At 50.7% G+C, this 26011-nt stretch overlaps 1 protein-coding gene across 2 annotated transcripts; it reads right to left on the reverse strand.

Moving 5' to 3' along the window:
* Positions 1-22832: 22832 nt before the first annotated feature.
* Positions 22833-25897, reverse strand: C1QB (complement C1q B chain). Of its 2 annotated transcripts, XM_085305175.1 has the most exons (3): positions 25811-25897; positions 24359-24528; positions 22833-24095 (listed from the first exon to the last, which is right to left on the reverse strand). In XM_085305175.1, the coding sequence occupies exons 2-3, from the start codon at positions 24516-24518 to the stop codon at positions 23521-23523; spliced, it is 735 nt and encodes a 244-aa protein (XP_085161301.1). In that variant the 5' UTR covers positions 24519-24528; positions 25811-25897; the 3' UTR covers positions 22833-23520. The 2 variants fall into 2 exon arrangements, with proteins under 2 accessions (XP_085161301.1, XP_085161302.1); XM_085305176.1 differs by lacking the exon at positions 25811-25897 and having other exon boundaries at positions 24359-24531.
* Positions 25898-26011: the final 114 nt, after the last annotated feature.

Genomic DNA, 26011 nt, shown 5'->3' on the forward strand with positions numbered 1-26011 from the left:
TGAAAAAGCAGATATCATAAATGGACAGGTTTTATGGAAACAAAAAGAAAAAAAAGCRGCTAAAGAGCATGCTAAATTAAATAAAAACATAGAAATAACAAGGAATCTCCACATTCCCAGGATGTAGAGAAATACCACAATCAAAATGATAAATCAGTTCTCTATGTTTTAAAAAATACATAAATAAAAAGGAGGTTAAAATATACAACAAAGAATAGGTGGMACAAACACTAGAATATGACGTTACGCATGTAAATTTAATGAAGAAGATTTTATAACCCTAAGACATGACTAGCCAAAGGATTTTTCTTATTATTATGGAAAATATTTTCATTTTAGTCCTTGATTATTTTATAGTTAGCCAGAAATAGTGATGTTAGAGAATAAAACTGCCCAGTAGGTAGCCTCTCATGAAAAACTGCCAGACATTACATACTGACAGAGATAATGACATAAAAGGGCCAACAACTTAATTATTGCGAGTTTAAAGATTTGTAAAAAGAAAGAATATAACCTCTGTTATTTTGTTGCAGGGTATCYGTAGTCCAAAACTCCTGCGGAAAATGGTTTTAGGGTTGCTCAAAGGAAAAAGCTGAAAAATCAAACTCGGGTCTCTGTTTAATACTGGAAAATTACAGAGTGGCATCCTCAAAACTGAGAACGCTCAGATGGCACTTAATAGGAAGCTGGGGAGAAAACTACCTGCTTTTTGTCATTGCTGGTGTTAAAAAYTGGAGTTTTGTAAATTCTTACGAAAGTCATGGAAAAAAATGCAACATTATGGGTTAGGTTCAAAGGTCTCATGGTCAAAATCCTTTGGTGTGCTGAGACCGTGTAGGTTTTTGAAAAGGCAAATATAGGATCATAGACAATAGTTGATTGTGAAAATGCTCCTTTCTCCTCAGAGATGGTTACTGTAAAAGGGCAAACCTGCAGGAGGCAAAAACATCTTCTTCTGCAAAAGGAGGACTTTTTTTTCCAGGCCTCTCCAGAAAGGAGTAAGCTAAAGGAGATATGGTGGGATGGAGCAAGCAGTGATGTGCAGACCAAAATGCCCCAAGATCTGTGTATCTAGGCGGTCAGGAGAAACTAGGAAATGCACCGTATGTTGTACTATAGGCATTTCACTTTTTTTTTTTGGGGGGTGTGGGAGCGTCCGCTCCATTAAGATTTTGGCTAAAATGTGACAGGCTGGAGCAAGTCCTGTGTTAGCAACTGAAGTGAGAGAGCAGCTGGAAGCCCTTGCTTTCTGGCAAATGCATGCACAAGCTCTTCCCCCTAATATTTAGTTACTTATCTTTTTTACTGAAGATTCATCAGAGCAATAAGCTTTGGCACCAAATCATCTATCACTGCCCGGGGACCCCTCTGACCCTGGGCAATGAGCGCAGGGTGCATGCAGGGGTGAGAAGAGCACGGAGGGCAGGCACAGGAGAGCAGCACGACAGGGACAGGGCAGCATTAATGTTGTGCAGGCACCGTGAAGGTGAGGGGGAGCACATCTTGGAGAAAGCAGAGGCAGGGTTCATGCCAAAAATACTAGCAGGGATGAAGGGGCCAGTTTAGAGGGAGAGGCAGTATTTCTGCAGGGCTTTAGCAGAGATGCCTGTTTCGTGTTTGTCCACCACYAGGAGATGGGTCCAGCAAGGAGCAGGAGGAAACGTTGCCCAATGAGCCAAGACGGATGCCCCTAGAACAGCCCATCCATCTGCTCCCTGGTGACACGAGGGAGCTGCCTGCAAAGCTGCACTTAGGTGACTCACCTCCCCTTGACATGCTGCCATGGTGCTACTTTGATGACGTAGAGCTGGTAACAAGGTGGTTGCACTCATCCCTGCAGTGTGCTCCAAGCACAAGGGGGCTGGGATGGTCAGAAAGGTCATGGTGTGTGGCCCATCCTTTCACTGAGCCCTTCACCTTCACCCATGGAAGAAGTTCTTTGGATCTTTCCATACTGGCCTYGGACCTTGCAGTTCCTGGGACCCCCCAAGGCCCATTGGCATCAGCATTCTGGCCAGTCTCTGAGAAACTTTTGGTTATCAAGTGCTGCTTCCGGGGACTGCTGTTAGCCCTCAGGGCTGCTAAGTCCTTCTSTGTCCCTGCAGCACTGTTCAGAGCTAAGTTCGTTGCCACCTTTTCCTGGCACCAAGAGACAACCAGGTGTCCCTTGTCAAAAGAGTTTTAAGGAAAGCAAGCAACCATGGGGGGGAAGCCTTGCAGGGAAAGATGCTTTTGCTTTTAACTGCTTGAGAGACGGTAGCAGGAGGTAGGAATAACTGATAGGCTCTGTAAGCAGAGAGAGATCACCAGTCAGTCTTGTAAGGTTTGTATTGGGATCCATCCTCTTCAACAGACTCAGAAGTAACAGAAATAGGGACAAACAGGGAGATGACCAAGTCTGCAGATGACACAAAGTTACCACAGCTGAGAGAACAAGAGCCAAGAGCTGAATGGAGAATTGTATGAGACTTGGTTAAATGTAAAATAATGCACTACCGTAACTACACAAAGCAATGGGCTAACTTCTTGCTGTCATTTCTCCTAAATGAACGAAGGCCATCAAAAGAAATTTGTGTGAGGTTCAGGTCCAGGTTAAAAAAAAAAAAAAGAAAAAAAAAAGAAAGGAGGTTAAGAAGTAAAGGAGGTGATTCTTCACATGGACAAGAGATGAACTATGGAACTCCTTGGCAAAGGATCCTGTGTATACAAAAAATTTACAGGAATTCAAGTGGAGACTGGACAAGTTCTTGGAAGAGAGATTCAGAAATTTATAAACTACAGCAGGGCTTGGGAAATCCTTGGAACTGAAAATAGTTGGGTAAGTCTTCCATACTGATCTCTCCGGGCTCATGTAGCAACCAACCTCTCCTTTCTATGAGAGGTCTTAAAGCCCTTTCTGGGCTCATGGGAGCCACTGTKGAAGCTGGAGCCTTGCTCCTTGGATTACACCAGCCCCAGGACTGAACCACCACGGACACTCATGAGTGTCAACGTGGCACTGGAGCCTGGACGGGGACCTCCAGCGCGTTCATACTGAGCAGCTGCCAGCCCCATTCACTCAGAGCTCAACTCCTGAGACAAAGCCTGCTGTATCCCATTACTCATCTCCAGGCTGCTATCAGTTAGGTCTTTAATTTAGTTTTAATTAAAACAATTCCTTCCTTTTTCCTTTCTTGAAACGGTTTGCATTCTGTCTGGAGGGCTGGAGTTGCCAAGAGCCAGAGCTGCTACGTCAGTGTTGGGCTGAGGAGTTTAACAGGAAAGCGAGTGCAGGGCACTGGAGCAAGGGAGCAGAACTAGGAGGAGAAGCAGGCAACTTTAAGGAGAAGGCGACTGCTCCACCCCCAGAGGCAAGGCAACGGCAGGGACCTCCAGCTGCTGGCAGGATACAAGGCAAGGCAAGGATCTGTGGGGTTGGCTCTGCGCTGGATACATTACTCAGCAGGCATACTGGAAAGGAAATAAATCAGCCCCTGATTTACCTGGGAGGACAGATACTTCTTTTCAACTGTTTTTTAATTTGGAGTCAATTTTCAGGACTGGCTGTCCAGATGTCTGTGAGATAAGTAATCTGTGTTGCACTTCAGTCAAACAGGATTTTCCTTCTTTCAGACCATGTTTTGTAAGTCGATGTTCCAGCTAATGAGGTGCTAAGTCTAGATCAACACCAGTGCTTCACCAGGTAGCCTTGAGGGCAGATCCAGCTCCTAGTAAAACCAACAACCAACACCAAGATTGTCCACAACTTCCAAGAACTGCTTCAAAAAAAGAGACTGTCCTAGGGGCAGGGCCAAGGGAAAARCAGAGAAATACAAACACAAAAAATGGGCACACGTCATGCTACAGCTATATTATGTGGCTACACATGTTCCTTTTCTTCAGGCCAAAGAGGAAATTTGATGACAAGGGGCAAGTTTGGAGCAGACGCAAACACAAGCTCCTGCTTCTGGCTTGCTGAGCACAGCAAGAGACTTCTGACTCTGGGAACAGTCTCCAGAGCCCTGAAATACCAGATTTTACTAAAGGAATGGCCACAAAAGAGCCTATAGCAGATTGGGTCAGGCAGGTTTGATATAGGAATCTGCTCCCCAGGGGAAAAGAGAGAAGCATTTAGGGCCCCCACACATGAAACCTGAGTTAAATACCTTGCTTTGTCACCAACCATGAATCTTTAGCAGTGTCTGCAGTGCTGTAGAGGAACAGCTTCAGGGCTAGCCTTGAAGTCAAATTTATCATCTGCCACCTCCACCTCCAGAGCAACCCAAAAGCCCAGGTGCACCCGCTCCTGCTAGCACTAGAAGGATGATTTTTCCTTCAATGATGAAGGACCCAGCAACCTCCATTTGTCCTCTCTGCACTATAGCAATGCTGCGTGTTAGTCACTGCAGAGAAAACACAGCCAAGAAAGAGAAGGCCTGGCACCACTTGGTGCAAGGATTGAGAGATTTACAACCAAGGGAAATTCAAATGTGACATGATGAGTTTTGCAGTGGCCTGGCCTTCAGGACACTTCTACATCCCAGAATCAAAGAATTGCAGAAGCATTTGTCAGAAGGCACCTCTCCATATTTGCACCATGGATAAAATATTGACACGGGCCCAGATGGCATCTTTGCAGAGAAGTGGACATCAAGCAAATGGAAAAAGCTTGCAAAGAGGCTGAAGAAGACTGGGTGGGGCAAAGCTGTTTTAATGTCCCACTGCTGCAGTGATGTTAGGACACAGGGATGTCTTAGTGTGGGACACTAGCACAATAGACAGAGGATCAGAAAAGCAGGAAAAACACAGCAGCTCCCCTCAAAATATCAACCTTTGGCTATTTCCTGCTGTCTGGACATCACTGACTGCTGCTGAAAGCTCTGCAGTCCTCAGGGCAGGTAACTAGGACACTGTCAGCTCCAGATTGCCATAAGGACTGCAGCAATGCAAGGGAGTCTGTGGCTGTGGCTAGCATATCTATGTACGGGCTACAGACAGAGACCGTTTAGGCATCAAAAATAAAAGTCTAATACTAGAGCACAGCCTGTAGGCAAGAGGTAGTGCTATAGTAGGGGCTACTGGAAGCTCTATCACATTTTATAATAATAAAACACCATTAGGACAATAATGTTGCTTCACCTTTCCAGCACAAGAAGCCCTTCACAAGCAGTGTGTTTGCACAAGAACCTCTGCTGGAGTTTCCTCTGGGGTTGTGCCATCCTTGAGGGTTTCCAAGACTCTGCTAGACACAGCTACATCTGTAGACACAGCCACATCTGCCCTGATRTAGTGTTAATTATAGTCCCACTGCATGTGGGATGTTGGACAAGAGAATCCATAGGGGTTTCCGCCAATGYGTCTGGGATTCATGCGTGTCTCCTGAACTGATCTCTCTGAGACACAAATGCCATGTTTGCAGCAGTGAACAGCTGTTCTTGCAGCACCCAAAGTTATTCCTGTCTCGCTGCAGCAGATGGATAAAGACATTGCCCCAAGCGGGGCAGTCCCCCTGGGCAGTGAGGTGTGAGAGATGGGAGAAAAGCTCCAACAGCAGGGCCCTCGTTGCCACCACAGCACTCAGCGTTGCCATCCMCCGAGAGATGTCGTCTGAGGAGGTAGCCTTGGAAATAACACAAAACTGGCAGAAAGCCAGTGTATTTTGGAGCACCAGGATTTATCTTTAACAACAACAAAGACCACGCGTCCACTTTGCTGGAAAATACCTGCTCGGTCCTGAGATCGTGCATCCTTTGATGCTCAACTGGTAGAACTGGGCATCCATCGGGAGGTGAATTGTGTTATCTGACAAAGGGGGATTATGCTGTGAAAACTGCTCATTGGGGATTGTATATTAACAGGATATGCTCGGCTAGTTGACAGGAAGCAATAAAGTAATTTGAAGGAGACTGAGAGAGAGTGTGTGAGTTCCTGCGTCTGTGTTAAATCACAGCATTAGATAAGCAAACAGTGCAGCCCTGGAGCCCGGCGCGGGGAGGAACTCTGCCAAAAGGGAGTTGGCCAGTGTGGTGAATGGAGCCAAAAACCTCAGGGAGCTGCCGCGAGTTCAGCTTGAATGCTGTGCGGATAGCAGCAGGAGCGCAACCCTTCCAGCCCCTGCAGGCGCTCAGGGCTCTGCTTTTGCAGTGAGCAGGTGAGCAGGTCTTGTCTCCTGTCGTCCCAGCTCTGCACGCATGCTTGAGTGGAAAAAGAGCATCACTCAGCACCTGAGAGACCCCAGCGTGTGTCTGCATGAGCCCAGCCTGCTGGCTTTTCAGGGACTCCAGGAACGAGCTGCCCCTCCCAGCAGAGTCGGGCCTGGAGGAGGAAGGGGAGGAGAGAGTCAAGATGAGAAATACGTGCAATTGCAAGGAACGAGGCTGCAAGAGCTGCTGAGTGAAGGCCCAGCCAGTTACTATCCGAGGCGAGGAGAGGAGCAAGGGGGATTGTCAAAAAACATCAGGCAACTCACCTCCAGGAACTGCCCCGTATTTAAGCACCCTGCTGACATCCTGCCCCCGTGCCTGCCGTGTGTGTGTCAGTAAGTACAGCACCTGGCACACCATCCATTACTCAGCTGCCCAAGGCCTTCTGGAATCAAATAAATGCTCATCAGCATTTTTCACTTTTGTGGAAGATTTGCTGGCCTCTAGGAGGGGAGGTTTGCAGGCTTTCTGATGARGTTTATGATCCTCTTTGTTTGAGGTATTTTTTCACACCACGTGTTATTGTCCCATGGAAATCTCTGCCACAGAATATGAGCTCTACAGGATCTACAAAAGTGTGTTGGTGCTTGATGGGCACCGAAGACATCTAAATGCGCTCTTTAGAGTAACAGAAATAATAAAAAAAGCAGATACACTGCTTCGTGCCTTAGACAGAAGAAGGTCCAACCCTGACTTTTGATGCATGTTGAATCTTTTCTTCTCATGTGTTAGAGGCTCCTGCCTATGCAAACAGCCAGGAAATTTCCCTTGGCAAAGGATTATGCCAAAACTTTATCTCATTCTGAAGCATCTAATGCTCTCATTCACAGAGAAGAGTATCTGGTGGCTAGAGCACTGGTCCAATGCACATTAGGCATTCCTGCATCTAACAAGCTGTTTTCCAGGTGATCAGCACCAGCAAAGTACTCACTGTCATGCAGATCTGCAATGAAGAGGCTCCTCTGGAAGCTGAGCTCATGGTGCAGGAGGACACTACATTCTTTGGAAAGCAAGATCTAGATAGTGTTTTTCATGACGATGTATTTCATGGGCTGTAGATATCACCAGTCCTCACAAGGAAGCAGTGGTGAAGGGGACAGAAGCGGTAGATCACTGGAGTCAAGCCAAGGACACCARTATGGGCCAGTGTCCACACACATCTCTTTTCCTTTTTCACCATTCCTTCCTGAATCAGCGCTTGTCCCAGTCTGGTCCACCAGGCAATCAACACCTTGTGTGAGTCTTGCACAGGGCTGTGGTCACAGGTGTTCATGCCTGTGACCATTCAGGGTGATGCAGCCCCTGCCTGCAGAGCAGAGCTTCCTCTCATTTTGAGCCCAAGTCCTGAAAAARTCTTCTCTTGTTTGCATTCACCTCCAGCAACTCTGGTGCTCAAAGGAGAGATCTCCTCCACCCCAGAAGCTGCTAGCACCACACAGMAGGTTGAGGTGGTCTGGAGATGTTATTGCATAGTTCTCATACTTAACACAAATGGAGGCTCACCTGCCTGAGCAAGGAACCAGAAAAAGTGGTTGAAATGGCCCCTTCTGGCCCTAAAGGTGAATCTGGGGTGCAGAGAGAAAGAACTAGGGCCTCCATCCTGGTGGCTGCATGGAATAGGTGGGTGGGAGAGGAGGAGGGAAGAGCTGAGCTCGCTGCTTTTGCCATACAGAGCACAGAGGTTGTGCAATTAAGGCAAAACCACACTGCTAGGGAAGGAGAGAAGATCACAGTTCCTTCAATCCTGCCCTGTGATTCCTACTACCCTGGTCTGAAGTACAGAGGGAAGCCCAGGGGCAGGATAGCAACAGTGGGGCAGGAGGGGGAGTGGAGAAATYGAGGATGGTCAGTGCTGACCATCTTGAACTTGCACATCTTCTGCCTGACCAGCAAGGGCTTTAGTGCAGGCAGTGTAGTTCTAGTTAGAGCTGGGTGCTGTGGCATGTGGAGTTGGAGGGCTCTAAAGCCACTTGCTGGCACTACACGCAATGCTTTCGTAATACCCAGAGCTCAATCCTCCTCTGTCAGTCAGGATAATTACAGCCTCCACTCACACGAGCTGCCTGAGCTTCAGCAAAGCAGAAGGCATGCAAAGGATTCAGAGGGCAGCAGAGTCTGTGTAGGCTTTCCCTCGCTGCTTATCCCCCAGGACTACTGGTTCAAYGGACATTCATCTGCTAGGTCTCTCCCATCTTCACAGAGCTGAAAAAGAGAAAACACTTCCTTTCCCTGTCTACAGTTCTTCATGACCTTGTTATGGTTGAATGCATCGGTCATAGAACATCCCTGTCTGCACATCTCTCCATGGGAAAGAGCAGAACAGAGCATGTGCAGTGGAAGAGGAGAAATGTAGTTATGCCAGCTCATTGAGAGGATAAATTTGTGATTTAGGGAAGCACTCTTCCACTGCCAAAACCCCTATCTTCTGCAGTGGATAGGAATTTGCACAAAATGCAAGCRAAGTAAGGTAAGATAAACTGAAGTGAAACAGCATGCGCATTTCTCAGCTTTAGGGAGTTTCAAGGCTACCGGTAGGGAACAAGGAGGTTTGGGACAACAGATGAGAACATAGTCTTTATTGGCTTATTGAGCCTTGCAAAGTGCAGATTTAGCTGGGACAAGAACTGTCTAAAACTAAGCCAGCTKCTTTCTCCAAGAGCAATTGCAAGGGAGCAAGCCATGACTGTGGGTACCAACGGTGGTCTAACCTCTCCCTTTGGAGGCGAGGTGTTRTMATGCACTCAGATGGCATGGGCAATCTTGAAGTGGAAAGCAGTGCTGACACCTACCCCTCTACTGGGTTACTGAATAGAGGAGCTCTCAAGGTTGATAGGCTTGAGAGTGTAGGTGGACATGCTCCACAGGTCCTCCTTGGTGTGTGGGGATGAGGGACTGCACAGAAGCTGAGGATTTTGCTCTCCTGCTTCACACACTTCACTTCACTGGGTCCATCTGCATTGATATCATATCCCTGGTCCAAAGAGTCACTAACGATGTTCTTCCACCCACTCTTCCTTCCATATTTTCCTCACACAATTCTTTGAATAACCGGGCCGGACAAAAGCAGCTTGTTCTCCTGGCTGTGGAAAAACTGCTCCAACTGTGCCTTCCAAATACGTCAAGGCTATCCACACCTCATTATCACGTTCAGTGGCTAAACTGAACCTACYCATGAGTCCTTCTCTTCAATAGGAGAATGCAGCAGCATCCTGCTGAGACAGTCTACCCACTTCTTGGGAGAGGAACACTGTCTGGCACAGATGAGGTTGCTGGCTAGTTCTGAGATGGCCGTCTCCCTCAAAGGCAGTATCTTCTGTAGCTTGGTGGCCATTGCTTCCAGCAGCAAGCCRGTCATGGGGAAGGCTCACAGAGCTTTCCTTCCACAATTCAAAGGGACCACGCTGTGCCAGTGAACCRACTAGTTATCTGGGTCTGAGAGACRGTGCTACAAACTCGGGTCATGCATGGGGCAGCCTGTCAAAATAGAATCACTCAGCAGACTGATGTGGATGTCCCATGGTGCCTTCCAGGCAGGCAGTTTAGTCTTCACCAGAGATTCTCTTCAGTCCATTGCTGTTTGTGTCTAGCACTGTCTCACCCTGGAGAGTCACACACAGTCACTGTGACCTTCATCACCATCTCAGCACAAGGAGTTACCTGACCTGTTCAAGAGTCATTTTCATGCTCGGTAAAGAGAACAGTATTCCACAGRTAATGGATGTGCTACCTAGGCCCAGTCTGTTGCAATTCACCTCTGACTACAAGGCTCAGGAGCTTTCCAGATAGGAAGGAGCTTCCACCACTTCATGCCTGCCCACTCTCCACAGCTGTATGCTCAAAAGCCTCAGAGAACCCGAAAGGAGCCCTCTGAACAGGACTACCCAAGGCAGCCACTCCTGACCTCAGCCCTACTTCTTGTAATGTTCCTCTGCTCCATTGGCTCCTGAAGAGACCTACTAAAGAGACCTCGGATATCCTGACTCTCTTTGCTTCTCCAGCACTTTTTCTGTCTTCCCTGATATCCCCACCCAGCTGCAGGGAAGTAATGTTCTCCCAGTGCATGACCCAGCCTCATCATGATAGAGCTGGAAGGGCTCCTGGAGCACTGGCTCCAGGCCACCAGCAAGGAAGGACCACTCCCTGACTGGATTGGTGCCAGGTTAGAAAGAGACACAAGCTGTCTTAACTGCAGTAATTAAATAAATCTTCAGCCCATATGAGAGGGAACATCACGTCTTCCCCACTCTCTCCATACTGCTGCAGTATGTGCAAGCCAGTGGCATCATCAGACAAGCACATCAGTCCTCTCCAAAAGTGACTGAAGACTTTGACAGGGGTAGGTTGCTTGGACTCGGTTTCCTGTTGTGTCCAAGCACTCGTGTGTGAGCCCAGCTCCAGGCTCTGGAAGCTGCCACCCTCCTTCTGCTGTGGTCCCACAGGTCTGCTCTGGTCCTGACAATTGTTTGGCTTCAAAGAAGAGTCAGTCAGTTGTTCATACTCTTTTGGCTATTGTAGAATAGATCTAGTCCTTCTGACTTCATCTGCAAAAAATGTGCCATTACCCAGCGTTCTTTGCTCTAGCTCCCACCCAGGGYTAATCTCTTTCCACTGCCATCAGAATCTGCTTTACTGTTGATGTCAGTAGAGGGAATATAAGGCCTTCAAGACACTCTCATTGCAAAAATCTGAAAATCTTTCTCTCACCCACCTGCCATGTCCCTCCAGAGATGAAGATGATCCCTGGCAGTGACAGCTATRTGACGCTGCACGCCAGCAAGCGTTCCCTGAGCCCCGGAGGGCTACCTAGCATAAAAGGAGTCATGCATTTGTCAGTAGGGCCAAGCTTCATGGCCCAGTTCACATGGGACAGGTCACCTTCAGGTTGGTGTGATCATCATGAACATTGCTGGCTTTGCATGGGATCAAGTTGCCTTAACTCCCCTTGGAGTTCTTCCATGTGCCTCCCTGCAGGTACCCACCAGAAGGGTCATGTCACAGCTCAGCTAATCCCAGTGCTAAGGCTGGACACCCAGAGSGGAGGAAGCTTTGCTCTTCAGCTGGGAAGCCTGAGCACCCCACATTGCCCATTTTGCTCCCCTTGCAAGGCTTCCCCGTCCTCCCTTCTCTGGGGACCGCGGGAACGGGGCTAGYGCTGCTTTCCCCTCCCCCTGCCTGGTGTGGGGGATTTCCCCCMCACACACCCCACCGTAACTAAGGCCCCCTCCCCACACCCCGCCACGGCCATCGGTGGAGCTGTATTTACCACCAAGATCTGCACCGACGTGGCACGGCCCTTTCTTCCCTTTCATCCCATTCTAACTCCCTGAATGCGTTTTGCTTGTTTTAGCGGAGCGGCGGAGAGAGAGAGGAGAGAGAGCCCCTCTTCCCCCCGCGCCCGGKGGATCTCTCCCAGCAGATGGGGCAGGGATAAGAATATGCATACAGTGAAGGCCCTAAGAGGATTTGCTGGCGCCCCTTTCATTGCCGGCCTTTGTATGCTTCTCCGCTGCTGTGGGACGCCTCCGAATTCTCCCTCTGTCTCTCTCCCTTCCACTCCAGAAGAAAAGAATGTGCCTATAAAGGCCTTGTTTGTCCGACTTGTTTGAGGGAACCATATTGCTGTAGGTGCCGAGGGCCCCGGCGTGACAGCATCGCCCCTTTGAGAAAGGGTGACGTGCGGCTCCCTCCTGGGAGAGTCCGAGCAGGCGGCTTAGCCAGGCGCTGGGAAAAAGGTTTCAGTTGCATTTCAATGTTCATTGAACCCTGAATCCCAGGCGCTGTTTTTCCAGGGGCTCCGCGGCCAGACAAAGCGTTGCGAGGGCCACCGAGGCGGAGGCTGGGAAGCCACCCCTGCGAGGTGCCCTACGTCTTCCTCGGCGCCGCGGTCCCGCGAAGGGAGGACGATCCACGCAGGGTCTAACCGCTGACCGCTTCCCCGCTGCCGGCCAGCCCGCAGCCCCCGAAATCCAAACCGGTTGCTCCCAACGGGGCCGGCGACGTTGCTTTTCCTATGACATCTAGCGGCAAAGCTTGGGAAGAAAGAAAATGTCGGCTGGGTTTTCCCGGCCTGAGCATAGCTGTCCCCCGCTGCGACATTTTGCCCTTTGTATTCCACCCTTTTCAAAGGGCAGACAGTCCCCTGATTAACAGGGAAGCAAAAACAAGCGGCACAATGGCCTCGGCGGCTCAGAAATGTCAAACAGTCCACCCCGAAACGTGTGCTGCCCCTGGGCCTTGTCTGCGTTTGCAGAGCGTGCGAGACGGCCCCGAAAAACGCGTCGTCGGGACGGGGAACGGAAGCACGCGCAAACATCTCCAAAGACCTTCTCGCCCGGCTCTGTGCTCCGACACGCTCCCCACCTYCCCTTGCCAGCTGCTCCTCGTAGGAGCTAAGAGACATGGCAGTGCTCACGACGCGCATCTTCCCATCGCTCATGCAGACTCCCCAGTGCCTGATAACACCCAAGACACCAGTATCCCTACAGCAAGGGGCTAATAAACCCTCTCTCATATACCTGATATCTCCTGTCCACAAARCCTGTAGGAAATTAATGACAGCAAGCTGTTCATCAAACCTGGCTCCTATTGGCTTGCAAACTCAATTGCTCTCAGGTGATAGAGAGAGTTAAAATTTTTGAAACATCTTTTTGTCAGTGCTAAGCTCAGTTCCAGCGGATACACGGAGAAGCGATTGCATAAGCCCCAGTTCTTTAGGAAGCCAGGCCAAAAAGCCCTCGATATTTGGGTATCTGACTCACAGTCGGTGAATGTCTGAAGTCAGCACCATTCCTTACCATCTGGCTGCAGAACAGATTTTCTTTGTGGTGAAATCCCCACTTGTTTGGGCCAAACTTTACTTTTAAAATGCTCTTTTTAGGAAATGTAACTTCTGAACTCCATTTYCCCCCAGCTTTAGGGAGTAGTAGGGTGTCCTGACCACCCCCCACACAAGAAAAATGCCCTCTGGACCTTGTAAATGGGTACATTTTGAGAACATCACTTCTTGTCTTCATTTTGAGAGAACCCTACCAGAAGCAATGTGGGGAAAAGCCTGTSCAGGAGGGGAAAACTTACAAGGTTTTGGGGAAAAGTTTCCACATAATGTGCTGKCAATAGGCATTAAACCACCACCTGTGGTGGCCAAGGCCAAAAGGGACCACTGACCCTAAATCCTCCTCTTTAAACTCTACCTCCTGGAGCAGATCACCTTGACCTGACAAACGGGGGAGAAGCAAGACATGGCACACAGGGGACTGTAACATGGGAAAAATGTGTTTGCAGATACCCCAGGGCTTTCCAAGGGTGCAGAGATCAGAAGGAAGGCTRTGAGGATGAAGTAAGGATGAAGGAGAGTGCTGCGGTGGTCCTGCAGAGAGGYAGTCACCTCTGCTGAAGCTCACAGGCTGTGCCAAGAGGCTGTGCCAAGTAGTTGTGCCACACCACGAGCAGCCAGACATGCAGCTGAACCCAATTTATTTGATTGAAGGTTGATCCTGCATGGCTGTGAATTGCTGAAGAAAACCTGGGGRGTTGCACTGCTTCTCTCCTGTGACATTTAAAACAGCCCGTCCAAGAACTCCTAGACACAAGTGATGTTAGAACAAAACTTGAGTCAAGGGAAGACCTTGGACATTTAAGGTGAAATGCGATTTGGGAAAGTGGTGGTTACTTGAAACCACCCGTATTTTAATTCTGTCATGAAAAAAAAAAAAAAAGCAAAACCCAGAACAACACAAACTGTCTTTAAAAATTAAATACATTGAATCTAGAATCACAAGCACTAATATGCGTTAATAATAAATGGGTCATGCTTCTGTCTGCCAGGGCTCAGGTTGCTTGGATTCTCTGGTACGGGTCCTTGGGGTCATGAATGCACAATATTCAGACACTTTTGACATTCCTGTAATGCATTTTACAAGAAAAAAAAAAAAGAAAAATGAGATGAGGTTTAAAATCAAGACAGAACCCCACAAATACTTATGGGAGCTGCAGGATGTTGAGAAACTCTGCCAGAAGGAGGACAAGTCATGCGTGGCCCCACTTCAGCTGTGAAGAGGAAGAAATTTGTCTCTTCCAAGTGCTGTTGGTGCACACACCTAATGAGTCTGTGCCTCTGATTGCTGCAACCTGAGGGGGATGTGTGCTGGGACTCGCGGAGGAGGGCGAGCTCTGCTCTCCCTCCGGGACTGACTCCCAGCCATCCYGCCAGGGCTGGTGGCTGCAGCCTCCTTGAGCTCCATGTTGCACCCAGCTGGCTGGGCACACCGCGGGTGTGCAAGACTCCTAACAACCTTCAGTGGGTCCAGCTAGATCTTTCGTATCTTCCTGCTGCTTGCACATCTCTGATGTCTGCGAGCTGCTGCTTGACGACTGGCCCTCTGTGGCCACCGTGAGCCCTCCCTGAATGTCACCTCACCCATCGATGGGGCTGGAGTCCTCATTTAACCCCATGCTGTGTCCTCCAAGCCTCCTAGATGTCCTGCTGGACTACTTTTCCTTTCACACTCATGCTCAGTCTCTTCCTGTAGCATCMTAGACTGAAAAATAGCAGGAGCTGCTCTCTCCACTGCCTGTTGGGGCATTCACYGGTGGCTTCAAATTGGGTCTGTGAAGACAGGAGAGTGCTAAGGCATTTCATAAACTCACTTTGTATTTGTTCCTCCTTCAAGGCTCTTTTATTACCCTTACAGAGTTGGCTCTGTGGGGATTTTTATTCCCACAGTTTAGCCTGCTCCTCTTTTCTTTGAAGGTGCCTAACAACCCCATTAGAACTAAATTCATCACAGGTTTTACCTGTCAGAGATGATATTATTTCCACCAGCAACACGCATGTCTCCGGATGCATGTTTATTCCAAATACGTTAATTAGCTTGCTCTGAAGCCATACAAAACATCATGCCAACAACGACACAGAATTGTCACCTGTACTATGCAAAAAGACTTTTCCTTCCCCTCTTTCTCTGCTCAATGAGACAACAGGTCCTACTCTGAGACAAAAAAAAAAGAAGCCACAGTGCTGCTTGCAAAATGCTGYTTGGCCTATAACTTGGGCTCCTGGGATTTGCTTCTCAGCAAGCYTGAGGGACAAGCATGAGGGAGGTGGAAGGAGAGACAGAAGGACTGAGAGAGAATTGCCAGGACTCATTCTGAACCTAAGGGCAGAATCAGATGGGCTGCAGAGGACTCACATGGATGGCAAAAAGAAAGACAACTATCTGCTTCTGTCTTCCCCAGCCTGTCCCAGGAGACCATCCCAGAGCAGAGAAGGGAATGTTGATCCATGCCTTYCTCTGGGGCTCATCTAAGTGCAGGGCCAGGCACCATTAGTGGGAAGGAAGCACCAAGTGCTGCATCTACAAAGCAGTCCAAGGTCTCCTCCAATATCACTGGGTATTGTGCTCCACTGCTAGGGGCTGGTGGCACTGACAGGACCACCCTTTCTTTAAATAAAGCTCAAATACTATTACAGAAGCACGATCCAAGTATCTGTAGATACTGGGTCTTCCCACAGCTGGTGCCTGGCCCTCAGCCATTGATGTGGACATCTCCTAGGCTAGGTCAGTCTCAAGCAGAGCCCCATGAGATGCCAGCAGATGGGTCATGCATGGCCACATGCCKTCCCCTTGCAGGGCGGCACTGGAAGGGCAGCCCAGGCATCCTGGGTTTGGATTTAGCCTGGGAGGATGCAGGGTGTTGCTCCCACTCCCACTGCAAGGCATAGCATCAGGCCAAACGGGTTTTGCTGGAGTCATTAGCTTTYGCTTCAATGGCAATTCCCTGGTTAAGCTGAGGTCTGGTTTTCAGTGCAGGCTTCGCATCTGCAGAGGAAGAACCAGTTTGCTTTATGCACCTGCATGGCTGGGGGCTCYGCAGGAACCAAAACTCTGGGCAAAAACCTTTTGTGCCGGGGGCCTGACTCGCACGGATCCTCATTGCCATCCCCAGGCTGCAGAGCAGGATCTGGGTCAGAGCCGTAGCTGTTGCACACGTGCTCCTCAGACAGCCCAGGATGCCAGGCCGCGTAGGCCGTGATGGATGTGAAGCTTGAAGCCTCCCTTCGGCAGCTCGCTCGGTGCCGAAGCCGCTCCGGGATGCTCATCGCTGTCCGGCTCCCTCTGTGTTTGTCTGGAAGCATCGCTGGTGACCTGCCGCTGTTCCCGTCTCCTTGGTGACTGCACATGCCAACATCTCCAGACAAAAGCTCTCCTGGCACATAATGGGAACAGAAGGGAGCGCTGGGCAGCGGCATTCAGCCGTTGGGGGCTGCTTTAATCGCGCGCGCGCTGCTGGGGGCTGCTCTGCAGCCTCGGGGACTCCAGCCCCTGCTTTTTCCGAGTCGGCCAGCACCGCTGCGGACTCTCAGATAATTCCCGTTTTAAAAACCAGATGGGTATTTCAGGTATGTGTCCATGCGTGTCGCGCACGTTTCCCCGGGGACCGCTCCGCAGCTTTGCAGCCCTCGCGAGGCTGCGCCTGGCAGCGTCTCACTGCGCTGTGCGGTCCTAGCAATCCTGCACAATTTTTTTTTTCTCTGCTTGTAAATGCAAGATTCAGGGCAGTGGGAGGTYGCTGAGAGCAACGCCGGGCTCCTCCGCGCTGGTTCGGACTGTCCAGCTTGCTCGGGCGTTCCTCTCGTGCTGCATGCCACGAGCGTGTTGTGTTTCGCGTGTGATCTGCGTGGTTTGCATTTGGTGCGTATCGCTGCTACGTGCCCTGTGTATTAATTCACACGAGCACTTGCCTCTATAGATGCACATCATGCGAGGCACACGACTACATGTGTGACAAGGATGGGGCTCGGGGCTCGTCTCACAGCTTCACATCAGCTGAGATCACAGCTTATCTTCCCGAAGGACAGTGCAAAACGAGGATTTGAAACCCCTGCCTACACCTCTCCAGCAAGGTTGACAGCACAGGTATGCAACACAGCAGGATCTATTCCTACCTTTGGGAAAACTGAGGTATTCAAGGCTTTATCAATTTGCCCACAGTCATCTTGGAAGGAAAGTAGAGACAAAAAAATAAAAAGACAATTCAGACACTTCACCCMCCCGTCCCCCACCTGCAGCAGGCTGCTTGTTTTTTTATTTTTCCTATAAAACACAGAAGACCCCGGAGAGGACAGGGCAGTGCAGGGCGAGGGGCTCTTCCGTGCGCTGGCAGGTCAGCTCCCACGTTGTCACATCTCCAGTGCTGCTTTGGGGGTTTCCCTAGGAGCCCACAGGCTTGCAGCAGGTCCTGAGCGCAGCAGTGAGGCTCCCCCTGTGCAGCATCTTATCCCACCGCTCAGGCACCCTGGGGAGAAACCAGGGCTGAGCGTGCATCCAAAGGGGCACATCTGAGCTCGTTTAGAGGCATCCCCCAAGGGGTTAAGGACACRTGCTGGCAACACAGGCAGGACCATGCTCTGCTCTCCTCAAAACCCTCCTACATCCCATTCCTGTCTGCTGCTCCTCCTCGTGCAAGGCAGAGGCCAGAGCAGGGGCAAAACGAGGGGCATCCAGCACGGCAGAGCCCTTCGCCGGGCTGCGTTGATGGGAGATGCTGCTCCTTTCCGGGCAGGCGCACGGCGGCAGGAGGGCGGGAGGGCCCGGCGAGAAACGGAGCGGAAGGAGCCGGGCTCGACGTCGAGGAAAGCTGTGCCTGGAGCTGAAACGCCGGCCAGACTCCCCATCCCTGCTCGTCCCCATGGAAACCTCGTCCCAGTGGCCCCTCCTCGCAGCTGCGTTGGATTGTAGGTCACCGATGGCCGTGCTGGCCCGAGTGGCCTCCCACGGGGGTGAAGTGGCTCTCTGCAAGCCACGGCCACAGGCCAGTGCTGCGAAAGTAGGGCCATGGGGACGAATCCTTTCCCCCCTTCCCCATGCCCAGAACCACAGGCTGGGGGATGCCCAAGCGTCCATCTCCCTTCCCCAGCACGGCGAGGGCAGGGCGGCATCAGCCGTGCAGTGCCCTGCTGCAAGGGTCTGCGGAGGCGGCGTTGCACCACCCCACAGCCCCGCTCAGCTGATCCTTCCCCTCCCGCATTCCCTTCCCAGCACGAGTCCCCTGAATGCTCCATTTGAAGCTAATTCTGGCTGAAATCTGGTTTGCTTTCCAACGTTGCTGCTTTAAATTGGAGAGATTGACCTTGTAGCAGGAGGTGACATGCAGATGCACATCAGCAGCCCGTCAGAGCGGGCGGCGGGGGCTGGGGGGTGGGGGGGGGTTGCCGAGCTGCCTCGGGGACAGGCCAACTATTTTATGAGTAATTTAATATCTGGAACACAGACTTTTCATTCCCAGAGATCTGCTGGGGAAAGAAAGAGCCTTTCTGCAGGCCCGCAAAGGCTGTTCCTCATAAGGAGGCAGAACAGCAAGAAGGGCTGGGACTTAACCCCTGGGTGGCCAGCCCAGAGCAGAGCCTATGCAGCTCCAAATTTGTGCAAAGCAGGCAGGAAAAGTGGGAATCCCTGTAAAACTCAAAGCAGAAAACAGGCTCGTCCATACAGCTCCAGGCAAAAGTTGAATGAAACCCCCAGGAGTGCCCCCACCCAGAACGTACACCCGCAAACCCAACATCCTGGCCCCGGGGCACAYGAAGACTGAGCCCATGCAGGGTTTCCTGCATGCCTCCTGCTTGATAGCAGGGTTTAGGGAAGGAACTGGAGCACCGAGACTTGCAGCTTTGCACTGCACAACCCTGCCCAAGGGCAGAGGAGAAGGTGGGTGGTAGCCATCAGCTAGGTAGCGGTGACTATCCTTCCATACTGGGAGGCTGAAGGGAAAGAGATGCTTGCAGGCTGCTCAGAAAGATGCTGCTGGCTGGGGCAAGTATCCTCATGTCTATGAGCAACATAAAGAACTACACGGGAGAACATCTAGGGAAGCAGACAAGAGTTTACAGGGCTTGCAAGAGAGGTTGGACCACATGATCTCCAGAATTCCCTTCCAGCCAGCATTCCTGTAGATATGCTAGCAAGGACCAAGATGAACCAGATGTGGTTTAGGAAAAATAACTTAGCAGGACAGCTGGGGAGAATGGTTATTCCTAGCATATATCTATGTGCATGGTGTTGGGCCCAGTGAGGAGACTGCAGGAGTCCAGTCTGGATTGGGGTTCTCTCAGAGAGCTGATCCCTCATGCTGTCCTTGTTTGGCTATGCAGATCACGTACTGCTGTGGCTGCTCCTTGATTGGGAGGTATCTGGGATTAACCGGGTACAATGCAAATCCTGCAAACGGATCAACACCTTTGAAAGTGCCGCTGCATTTGTTAGCGATATTAGACACCTGACTAGAGCGCAGAACYGACATTCCTGGGTCAATCTCGCTGACAAACAGCATGACCATGACTCTCACACTAAATACACCCTCTGCAATGTGCTTTGATCTCTCCAGTTAAGCTTCACTTTCCATGAATATTGATAGACACCTAGCACGCTGCATCACATCAGATACTGCCTGCAGCCTGGGCTGGAGCTTCAGCGTGGAGAAAAGCCCCCAAACCTCAACAAAATGATGTAGGAAAAAACACCCTGTGGTATTCTTGCTGATCCCTGTTGTTATGTGCCTTGAAATAGAAAGATTTTATTTTAAATCCTATCAGCTCTCTATGAATGTTTAATGTCCTTGCTTCTACTGAGCTTTGCACTCCAAACTGGTACCTTATTTCAGGGAAGATTCCAAGAAAATTATCTCCCTGCTTGCTGCCTTCAGTGCCTTTGAGCACCGTGCTCTGTTATGCTATGGGAGACTGAGTGACATAGTGAGCTCCGAGTCAGCCCTCAGTCCAGCATCTCTGCTCACCAAGGACGTTCAACCACCAACACAGAGAGACCAAAGCATCCTGCTGCCATTTAGCTGCAGCTTAGCAAAACACTTACATCCCTAAAASTCCTGCTCTGAAGTCATCTCAAATCCCCACCTGCCTCTGCTTCCACCAGTGCATTAACTGAGCACCTGGTAGCCTATGTCTTGGCACATCCTAGACCTTGGTGGAGGCCTATCTCCGCAGGTGAGGGCCACAGCAGCACCAAAGCTTGAGGACTAGCTTGACTATGAAGAGAAGCAGCTCGGCAGTTTTATCTGTGTTTCTTAAAAAAATAAAATAAGAGGCAGAAGAGAAGCAGAACTGGTGAACGCGAGTGTCAGGGCAGGTCTGCAGAGACCAATGACTACACACAGAGGAGCGTGAACGTGCACGTAGTGTGAGTGTGCACAGTGGGAGCAGGCACAAAGCAGCAGGAGCATGCTCAGAGCAGAGCGGTGTGCACAGTGTGAGCGCATCCAGGACAAAGCGAGTGTGCACGGAGCGCTGTGATAGCTCTGTCAGGTCTGGGATGAGAACAAAACCAGCAAATATATTCAATGGGTGCAGGAGTGGCTGGGGGAAATTGAGCGTGTGACAACCTCTCACAGATYAGCAGTAACTAATCAAAGATGCAAAACACTCTTTTTGCTGGGAGACATTGAACGTGGAGCTTCCTCTGTCCCTTGTCTTCACCATCAGGCTACATCTGAGCCTGCAATGGGTTTATCTCCAACTCTTCTTTCAACTATTCCAAAATTGYTTTGTTTTGTATGGAGTAATTCATTACCTTCCCCTGTGTTAGAGTGGAGGCTTGTAAGCGTGGCTTTAACAGTCCTGCCTTTGCTGGCTAACTTACCAAATGGGCAGTATGTGATGGGTGATGCAGCACTTAGCCATCCRTCTCAGCCCTATTTTCTCTCGCTGTGACCCTGGGCACTACCGAAGATCTTGCAGACGACTTTGCTCGTGGGCTGTGGGCCTCCTCTTGTGGATAGTCTCATGGCAGAGGGACATCCAGCTTCAACTCCTGCCTCAGCAAGCATTTAATGAATTGAAGGTGTCTTCTGCTGCTGCCCGTGGAGGAGGCCTCTGTATTGGAGGCCTGTGGCTTTAGGGATTCCTGCAGGGTCACAGAGCTGCCGTCCACACCGAAAGGGTGCGGAAGAATTTAACAATTTAACTGCAAAGATTGCAATGAGCAAAGAGCTGCTCATGGCCCACCAGACCTCTTTTCACAGCTTTGGATACRTGAGGGATGTGCTGCTCCTTAGTCCATGCAGTGGCAGCTTCAGAGGTGCAGACAGCATGTTCTCTTCTCTTCTGGAGTTAATTCCCAAGGCAGAGTTGCTGAAARCCAGGCACTGGTGTTCTCTGAGACCCATGGAGGAAGGATTACCCTGTGCTGTTCTGTTTTCCAACTGCATAAACACCARTACCTTCATTTTAAAGATATCTGGCATCTGCAGCATCCTCTGACCCTCTCTGGGTACAGTCAAGAGCCTAGAAACCATTTCACTGATGTTGTTGTTAGATCAGACAYTAGTTTTAGAAAGAAAAATATCTCTCTTTGCTGAGGTGCCCTGACARAGACCTTTTCAAAAGTCCAGATAATTTATATCAATTAGAACCACAGAAAGCTTCATTTTCAACTTGCTGTCCAGCAAGACCCCAGGTCTTTCCCTGCAAAGCTGCTTTCTGCCTCCAGTCTGTCCTGTTACATTGAGTTACCCCACGAAAGATGATGGACTTTACATTTGTCTCTATTAAATGTCAGTAGGTTCCTTCCAGCTTGTTTCTCCAGCCTGTCAGGGCCTTTTTGAATGACAGCCCTGTCCTCCCGTGTRTTGACTGCTCTTCAGGTTAGTGTCATCTGCAGACTTGCTGACGGTTCAAGAGGCTTTGATGGCATACACTATCATGGCTGTACTTTGGAGGTCAAGTACCTATTCTTTATCTCCACCTTCCCTGCAGGTGCYTGCCCCAACCTTGCAGGGTTGTTTCTGGTTGGGATGCTGAGTTTTCAGCTGCAAAACTTGCCATGAGCATTAAAGCCACGTTTTAAGAGCAGCGTAGTGCTCCTGCAGCAGGCATGCCTGACACTGGGCAGCTTTAGGCTGCAAAGYTGGATGTCTCTGCCCCAATTTCAYGATAAGAGGCAGAGGTCTGGGGACSAGGTGGCTGGACACTTAGGGACAAGAGCTGAAGATTTGGCTGGGGAAAGGACTAAGCAGAGAGGTGGTAAAGACTAGGCATCAGCACAGGACTGCAAGAAGCAGTATTAATCCCGACCAGTGCCTTGCTGCCTCCTCCCAGACCTTATAGGCRATGCAGGGCTGAGCTCCTCTCTTCTGCTCACTCCCTGCAAGCTTTTGGCCTCCCAGCCCGGGGGACAAGGATGCTCCAGATTGCAAGGTATGGGCTAATTCAGTCTCCAGTGCCACCTGCCGGTAAACTATCCTGAACRAAAACTTGAGCCTTCAGACTGACTGTGCTTGCTGTATCAATACCATGCAAACCCAGGGAGCACCAGGACAAGTCTCTGATAAACTTCTGGGGAGGATATTGTCACCCCCCCTCTCCCCCAAAGGGCAAGGACATATGAGGTGTCCCCAATCCTACCAGGCTCTATAGCATATCACCATCACCAGTGTCTCCCCATAGACCCTCTGTACCCCGAGTCCCCAGTTTTCCCACTATGTCCTCACTGCTAGAGACTGGGATTCCTCTCTCTCTTTCTCTCTCTCTCTCTCTCTCTTTTTTTTTTTTTTTTTTTTTGCTAACCCTGGGCTGGGACTTTCTGTGAGCCTCTGTAAGGAGATGCATTTACTCAGTGTGGTCTGTAGCAGAAATTGCATTTATTGGCAGGTTCTGCTCAGCAGTTTGAGGTGTTAGTGAGCCTGTTCTGCACCCTGATATACAAGAAGCAGTGTCCTGGGAAATGGTGGGGTTGGCCTGATGATCTGCATGTTCTTCAGGGGGAGTGGGTGTCAAAGTGTCCAGGCTGCAGCAAAGTACCCACTGGCTGCCAGGCTTAGCTTTATCCAGCATCTCCCGGCCTAGGAAAAGCACAGGTCTGTGATCCCACTGAACTTGCTGAAAATGGCCTGGCCAGGCATCCTGCTGTGTTGCAGGAGGGAAACTGCTTATTTTTCACCCAAACATTTCACATAGTTGCTCCTTGCTGCCCTTGGCCTGGCCATTTCTACTTCAGTCTTTGGGCCAGCAGACTTCAGTGTGCTGTGTGATTTTAAAGGCTGCTCTCCCTTCCCTCCTCTCTAACGGTACCCAAGAGCTGGGAAAGCTCTAGGACCAGGGTCTGGGATGCAGAAGTAGAGGAAAATCCTGAGCAGGAAGGAACCAGCAGCACAAGGAGCAGTCATTTAATGTACCTGGCCAGTGGGAATGGGCACTTTCACCCCAAGGGGCTCAGGATACCACATTTGGAACAGTCATTTCCAAAGCAGACCTTGGCCATCAGCTGCAGTTAGCAGAGGCCAGTAGCAGGAAAGGGGCTGCAGAGGGGATGCAGCTGGTGTCCGCAGCAGGCTAAGCCTCAGGGAAGATCAGGAAGCCAGAGAAGATGCTGTCAGCCCCTTCGATGCCTACGACGGAGTTCTTCTCTGTTGGCTCCAGCCAGACAGATTCTTCTGCTGCCATCTTGAGCACCACGCCACCAGTGGTGACCTGGTAGCTGTTTTGCACATAGTCACAGAAGGTCACTACCTTCTGGCCCTTGCTGCCACCCCGGCCTTTTTTCATGTTGATGCACAGATTGCCTTTGGATGTGATATGGTAGGTGAAGTAATAGATGCCGGGGATCCGGCAGGTGAAGCGRCCGTACCGGTTCTCGTAGTGGTTGTTCTCGTTGGTAATGATGCGGTCAAAACGGATGGGCTGCTCTCGGCGAGGGGGGATGTTGATTGTTCTGGCAGCTGAGAAGGCAGACTTCAGAGTGGCCTTGTAGTCACCGGAGTCTCCCTGMGGCCCCGGGGCACCCATGGGGCCCGGAGTGCCCTTTGGACCCATGGGGCCCTTGGGGCCCACCTTCCCAGGGTGCCCTGGTGCCCCTGGCTCTCCCTTCTCGCCAATCTCTTCTTCATCCTCTACGTGGCCAGGGGGACCTAGAAAACAGGAGGAACAGTTTTTATGGTTGCAGCTGAGCCAGCATGATTGAGCTCTGTGGTCCCACAGTGCAGGTCTGCAGAGGGGRCACAGGGGAGGAAACTTAAGGAGTGTGGATCAGCTGAGACCCCTGCCCCCTGCTCCCCCCTGCTATCTGGTCTGTATGCCCTCCCTCCCCAGATTTCCCAGGCCTGGCACTGCCTTTTGTCTGCTTTTGCTCTTCGTAGGACGATGTTTTCCCCACCCAGAGTCTCCTCCTTACCTCGCTCTCCCTTTTGGCCGCTCTCCCCATCTATACCATTGCTGCCAGGCTGGCCTGGTGACCCGGGGATGCCTGGGATGGTGCCATAGGTCTTGCAGAGTGTGGCACTTGTGAGCTGCCCTCCAGCCAGCCAGATCAGCATCACTCCCACAGTCCACATCTCGTTTTCCCTGCTGGAGCACAGAAAGACACTGCAGGACTACAGGTCCTTGGGCAGTGGGGGGGATGGAGCCGCCACTCCACAAAGCTCTGGAGAACAAGGCCTAGAAGCAATCCTGCGTAATCCCATCAGGSAGGGAAAACATCCTGCTGTGGAGCCAAATCTACCCTGCTCCTGGCCTTGGAGGAACCCATCCCTCTGAGTGTGGGAAAACTTTCCCCCTAGGGAGGGACCAGTCTCTTCCAACTCTTACATTGTATTATACAACTTCAGCTGCGTGAATATTAGGGGGTAGGTTAGCCTGTCTTCCTGTCCAGCCTGGTGGTGCTGCTGCCGTGTAGAGMGCAACAGGGAAGCAGGAGGCTGTGCTTGCTGAGGCTGTGCTGCAGGAGGAAGGACAGCACAGCTACGTGCTGCAGGACCCTGCTCTGAGGTCCCAGAGCTCCCTGAGAGAAGAAATTCTCCAGCTCATCCCAGGACCATCACATGCAGGGCTAAATCCTTCTTTGAGCCAGAGCACTTTCATCATCTGCAAGGGGATATCTCTTACTTTCCACTAGCATATCAGAGAACCAGCTTTAGTCTCCACAGATAGAAAAGATATCCTCAAACCTCCCTTCCTAACTGCTGCAGGCTCCGGTTGTTTCCTGCCACAGGTCTTCTTCATCCCAGGAGCATTTTTACATCTCATCAGCCTTACCAGAACAGTCAAATTGGCCTCCAGTCCGTGTAGTCCCATTTTCCTATTGCCCTACACAGACCTTACAAGTTAGCTGCTTCCTCAGGCTCCTAGTGCTGTCTGGTTTGGGCTTAGCACAGGGCATTTTTGAACTGTATCCGGACATTATAGCATCCCAGCCACACTCTCTGGTCTCAGAGGAGTTCTTCCAGGGGTGATTTTCCCAGAGGTCAGTGGGAAAAGAGACAGGCGAGTCAGCCCCTCCAGCTGCAGCATCTCTAATTCAGACACGGCAGGCACCAGGGCCAATTCTCAGGCTCCCAGCTCAAGCTCAGGCAGATAAAAAGAGCATCTCGTGGCACGGAGCCATCCCTGGGGCACCTTTCAGACGTTGCTCAGTCCCTGATAACCCCACTGGGCCTTTCTTTCTTCTCTCTCCCCTTCCTACCAGTGGGGCCCAGAGGGCTGGGGTCCCATCATCCCCAGCTACAGCAGCTTCCTTTCTCTTCTGCCCCAGGCCACAGCAAAGTGCCAGCRGCTGGGTTGGTCCCTTCAGCCCTACGCGCAGGGTGACTGTCATCCTGGCGCTACCAGGTTCCCCCTACRTTCTTACCTGAGGGAGGGAGCTGGGTCTCAGCCTTACAAGTGGTTCACTCTTACCTTGAGCTTCTTGTGGCACGAACTGGGAAATGGAACAGGACGCACCAGAGTCCCGCTTAGAAGTGGCCTCGGAGGGAAGCAGAAGTTTGATACAAAGAAAGCGTTGTGAAAGGATCTGGCCACATCCTTTTTTTTTTTTTTTTTTTTTTTTTTT

The sequence above is a fragment of the Rhea americana genome, unplaced genomic scaffold, assembly GCF_003343005.1.
Source record: "Rhea americana isolate MKP2758 unplaced genomic scaffold, rheAme1 scaffold_217, whole genome shotgun sequence".
In the NCBI taxonomy this organism is placed as follows: domain Eukaryota; kingdom Metazoa; phylum Chordata; class Aves; order Rheiformes; family Rheidae; genus Rhea; species Rhea americana.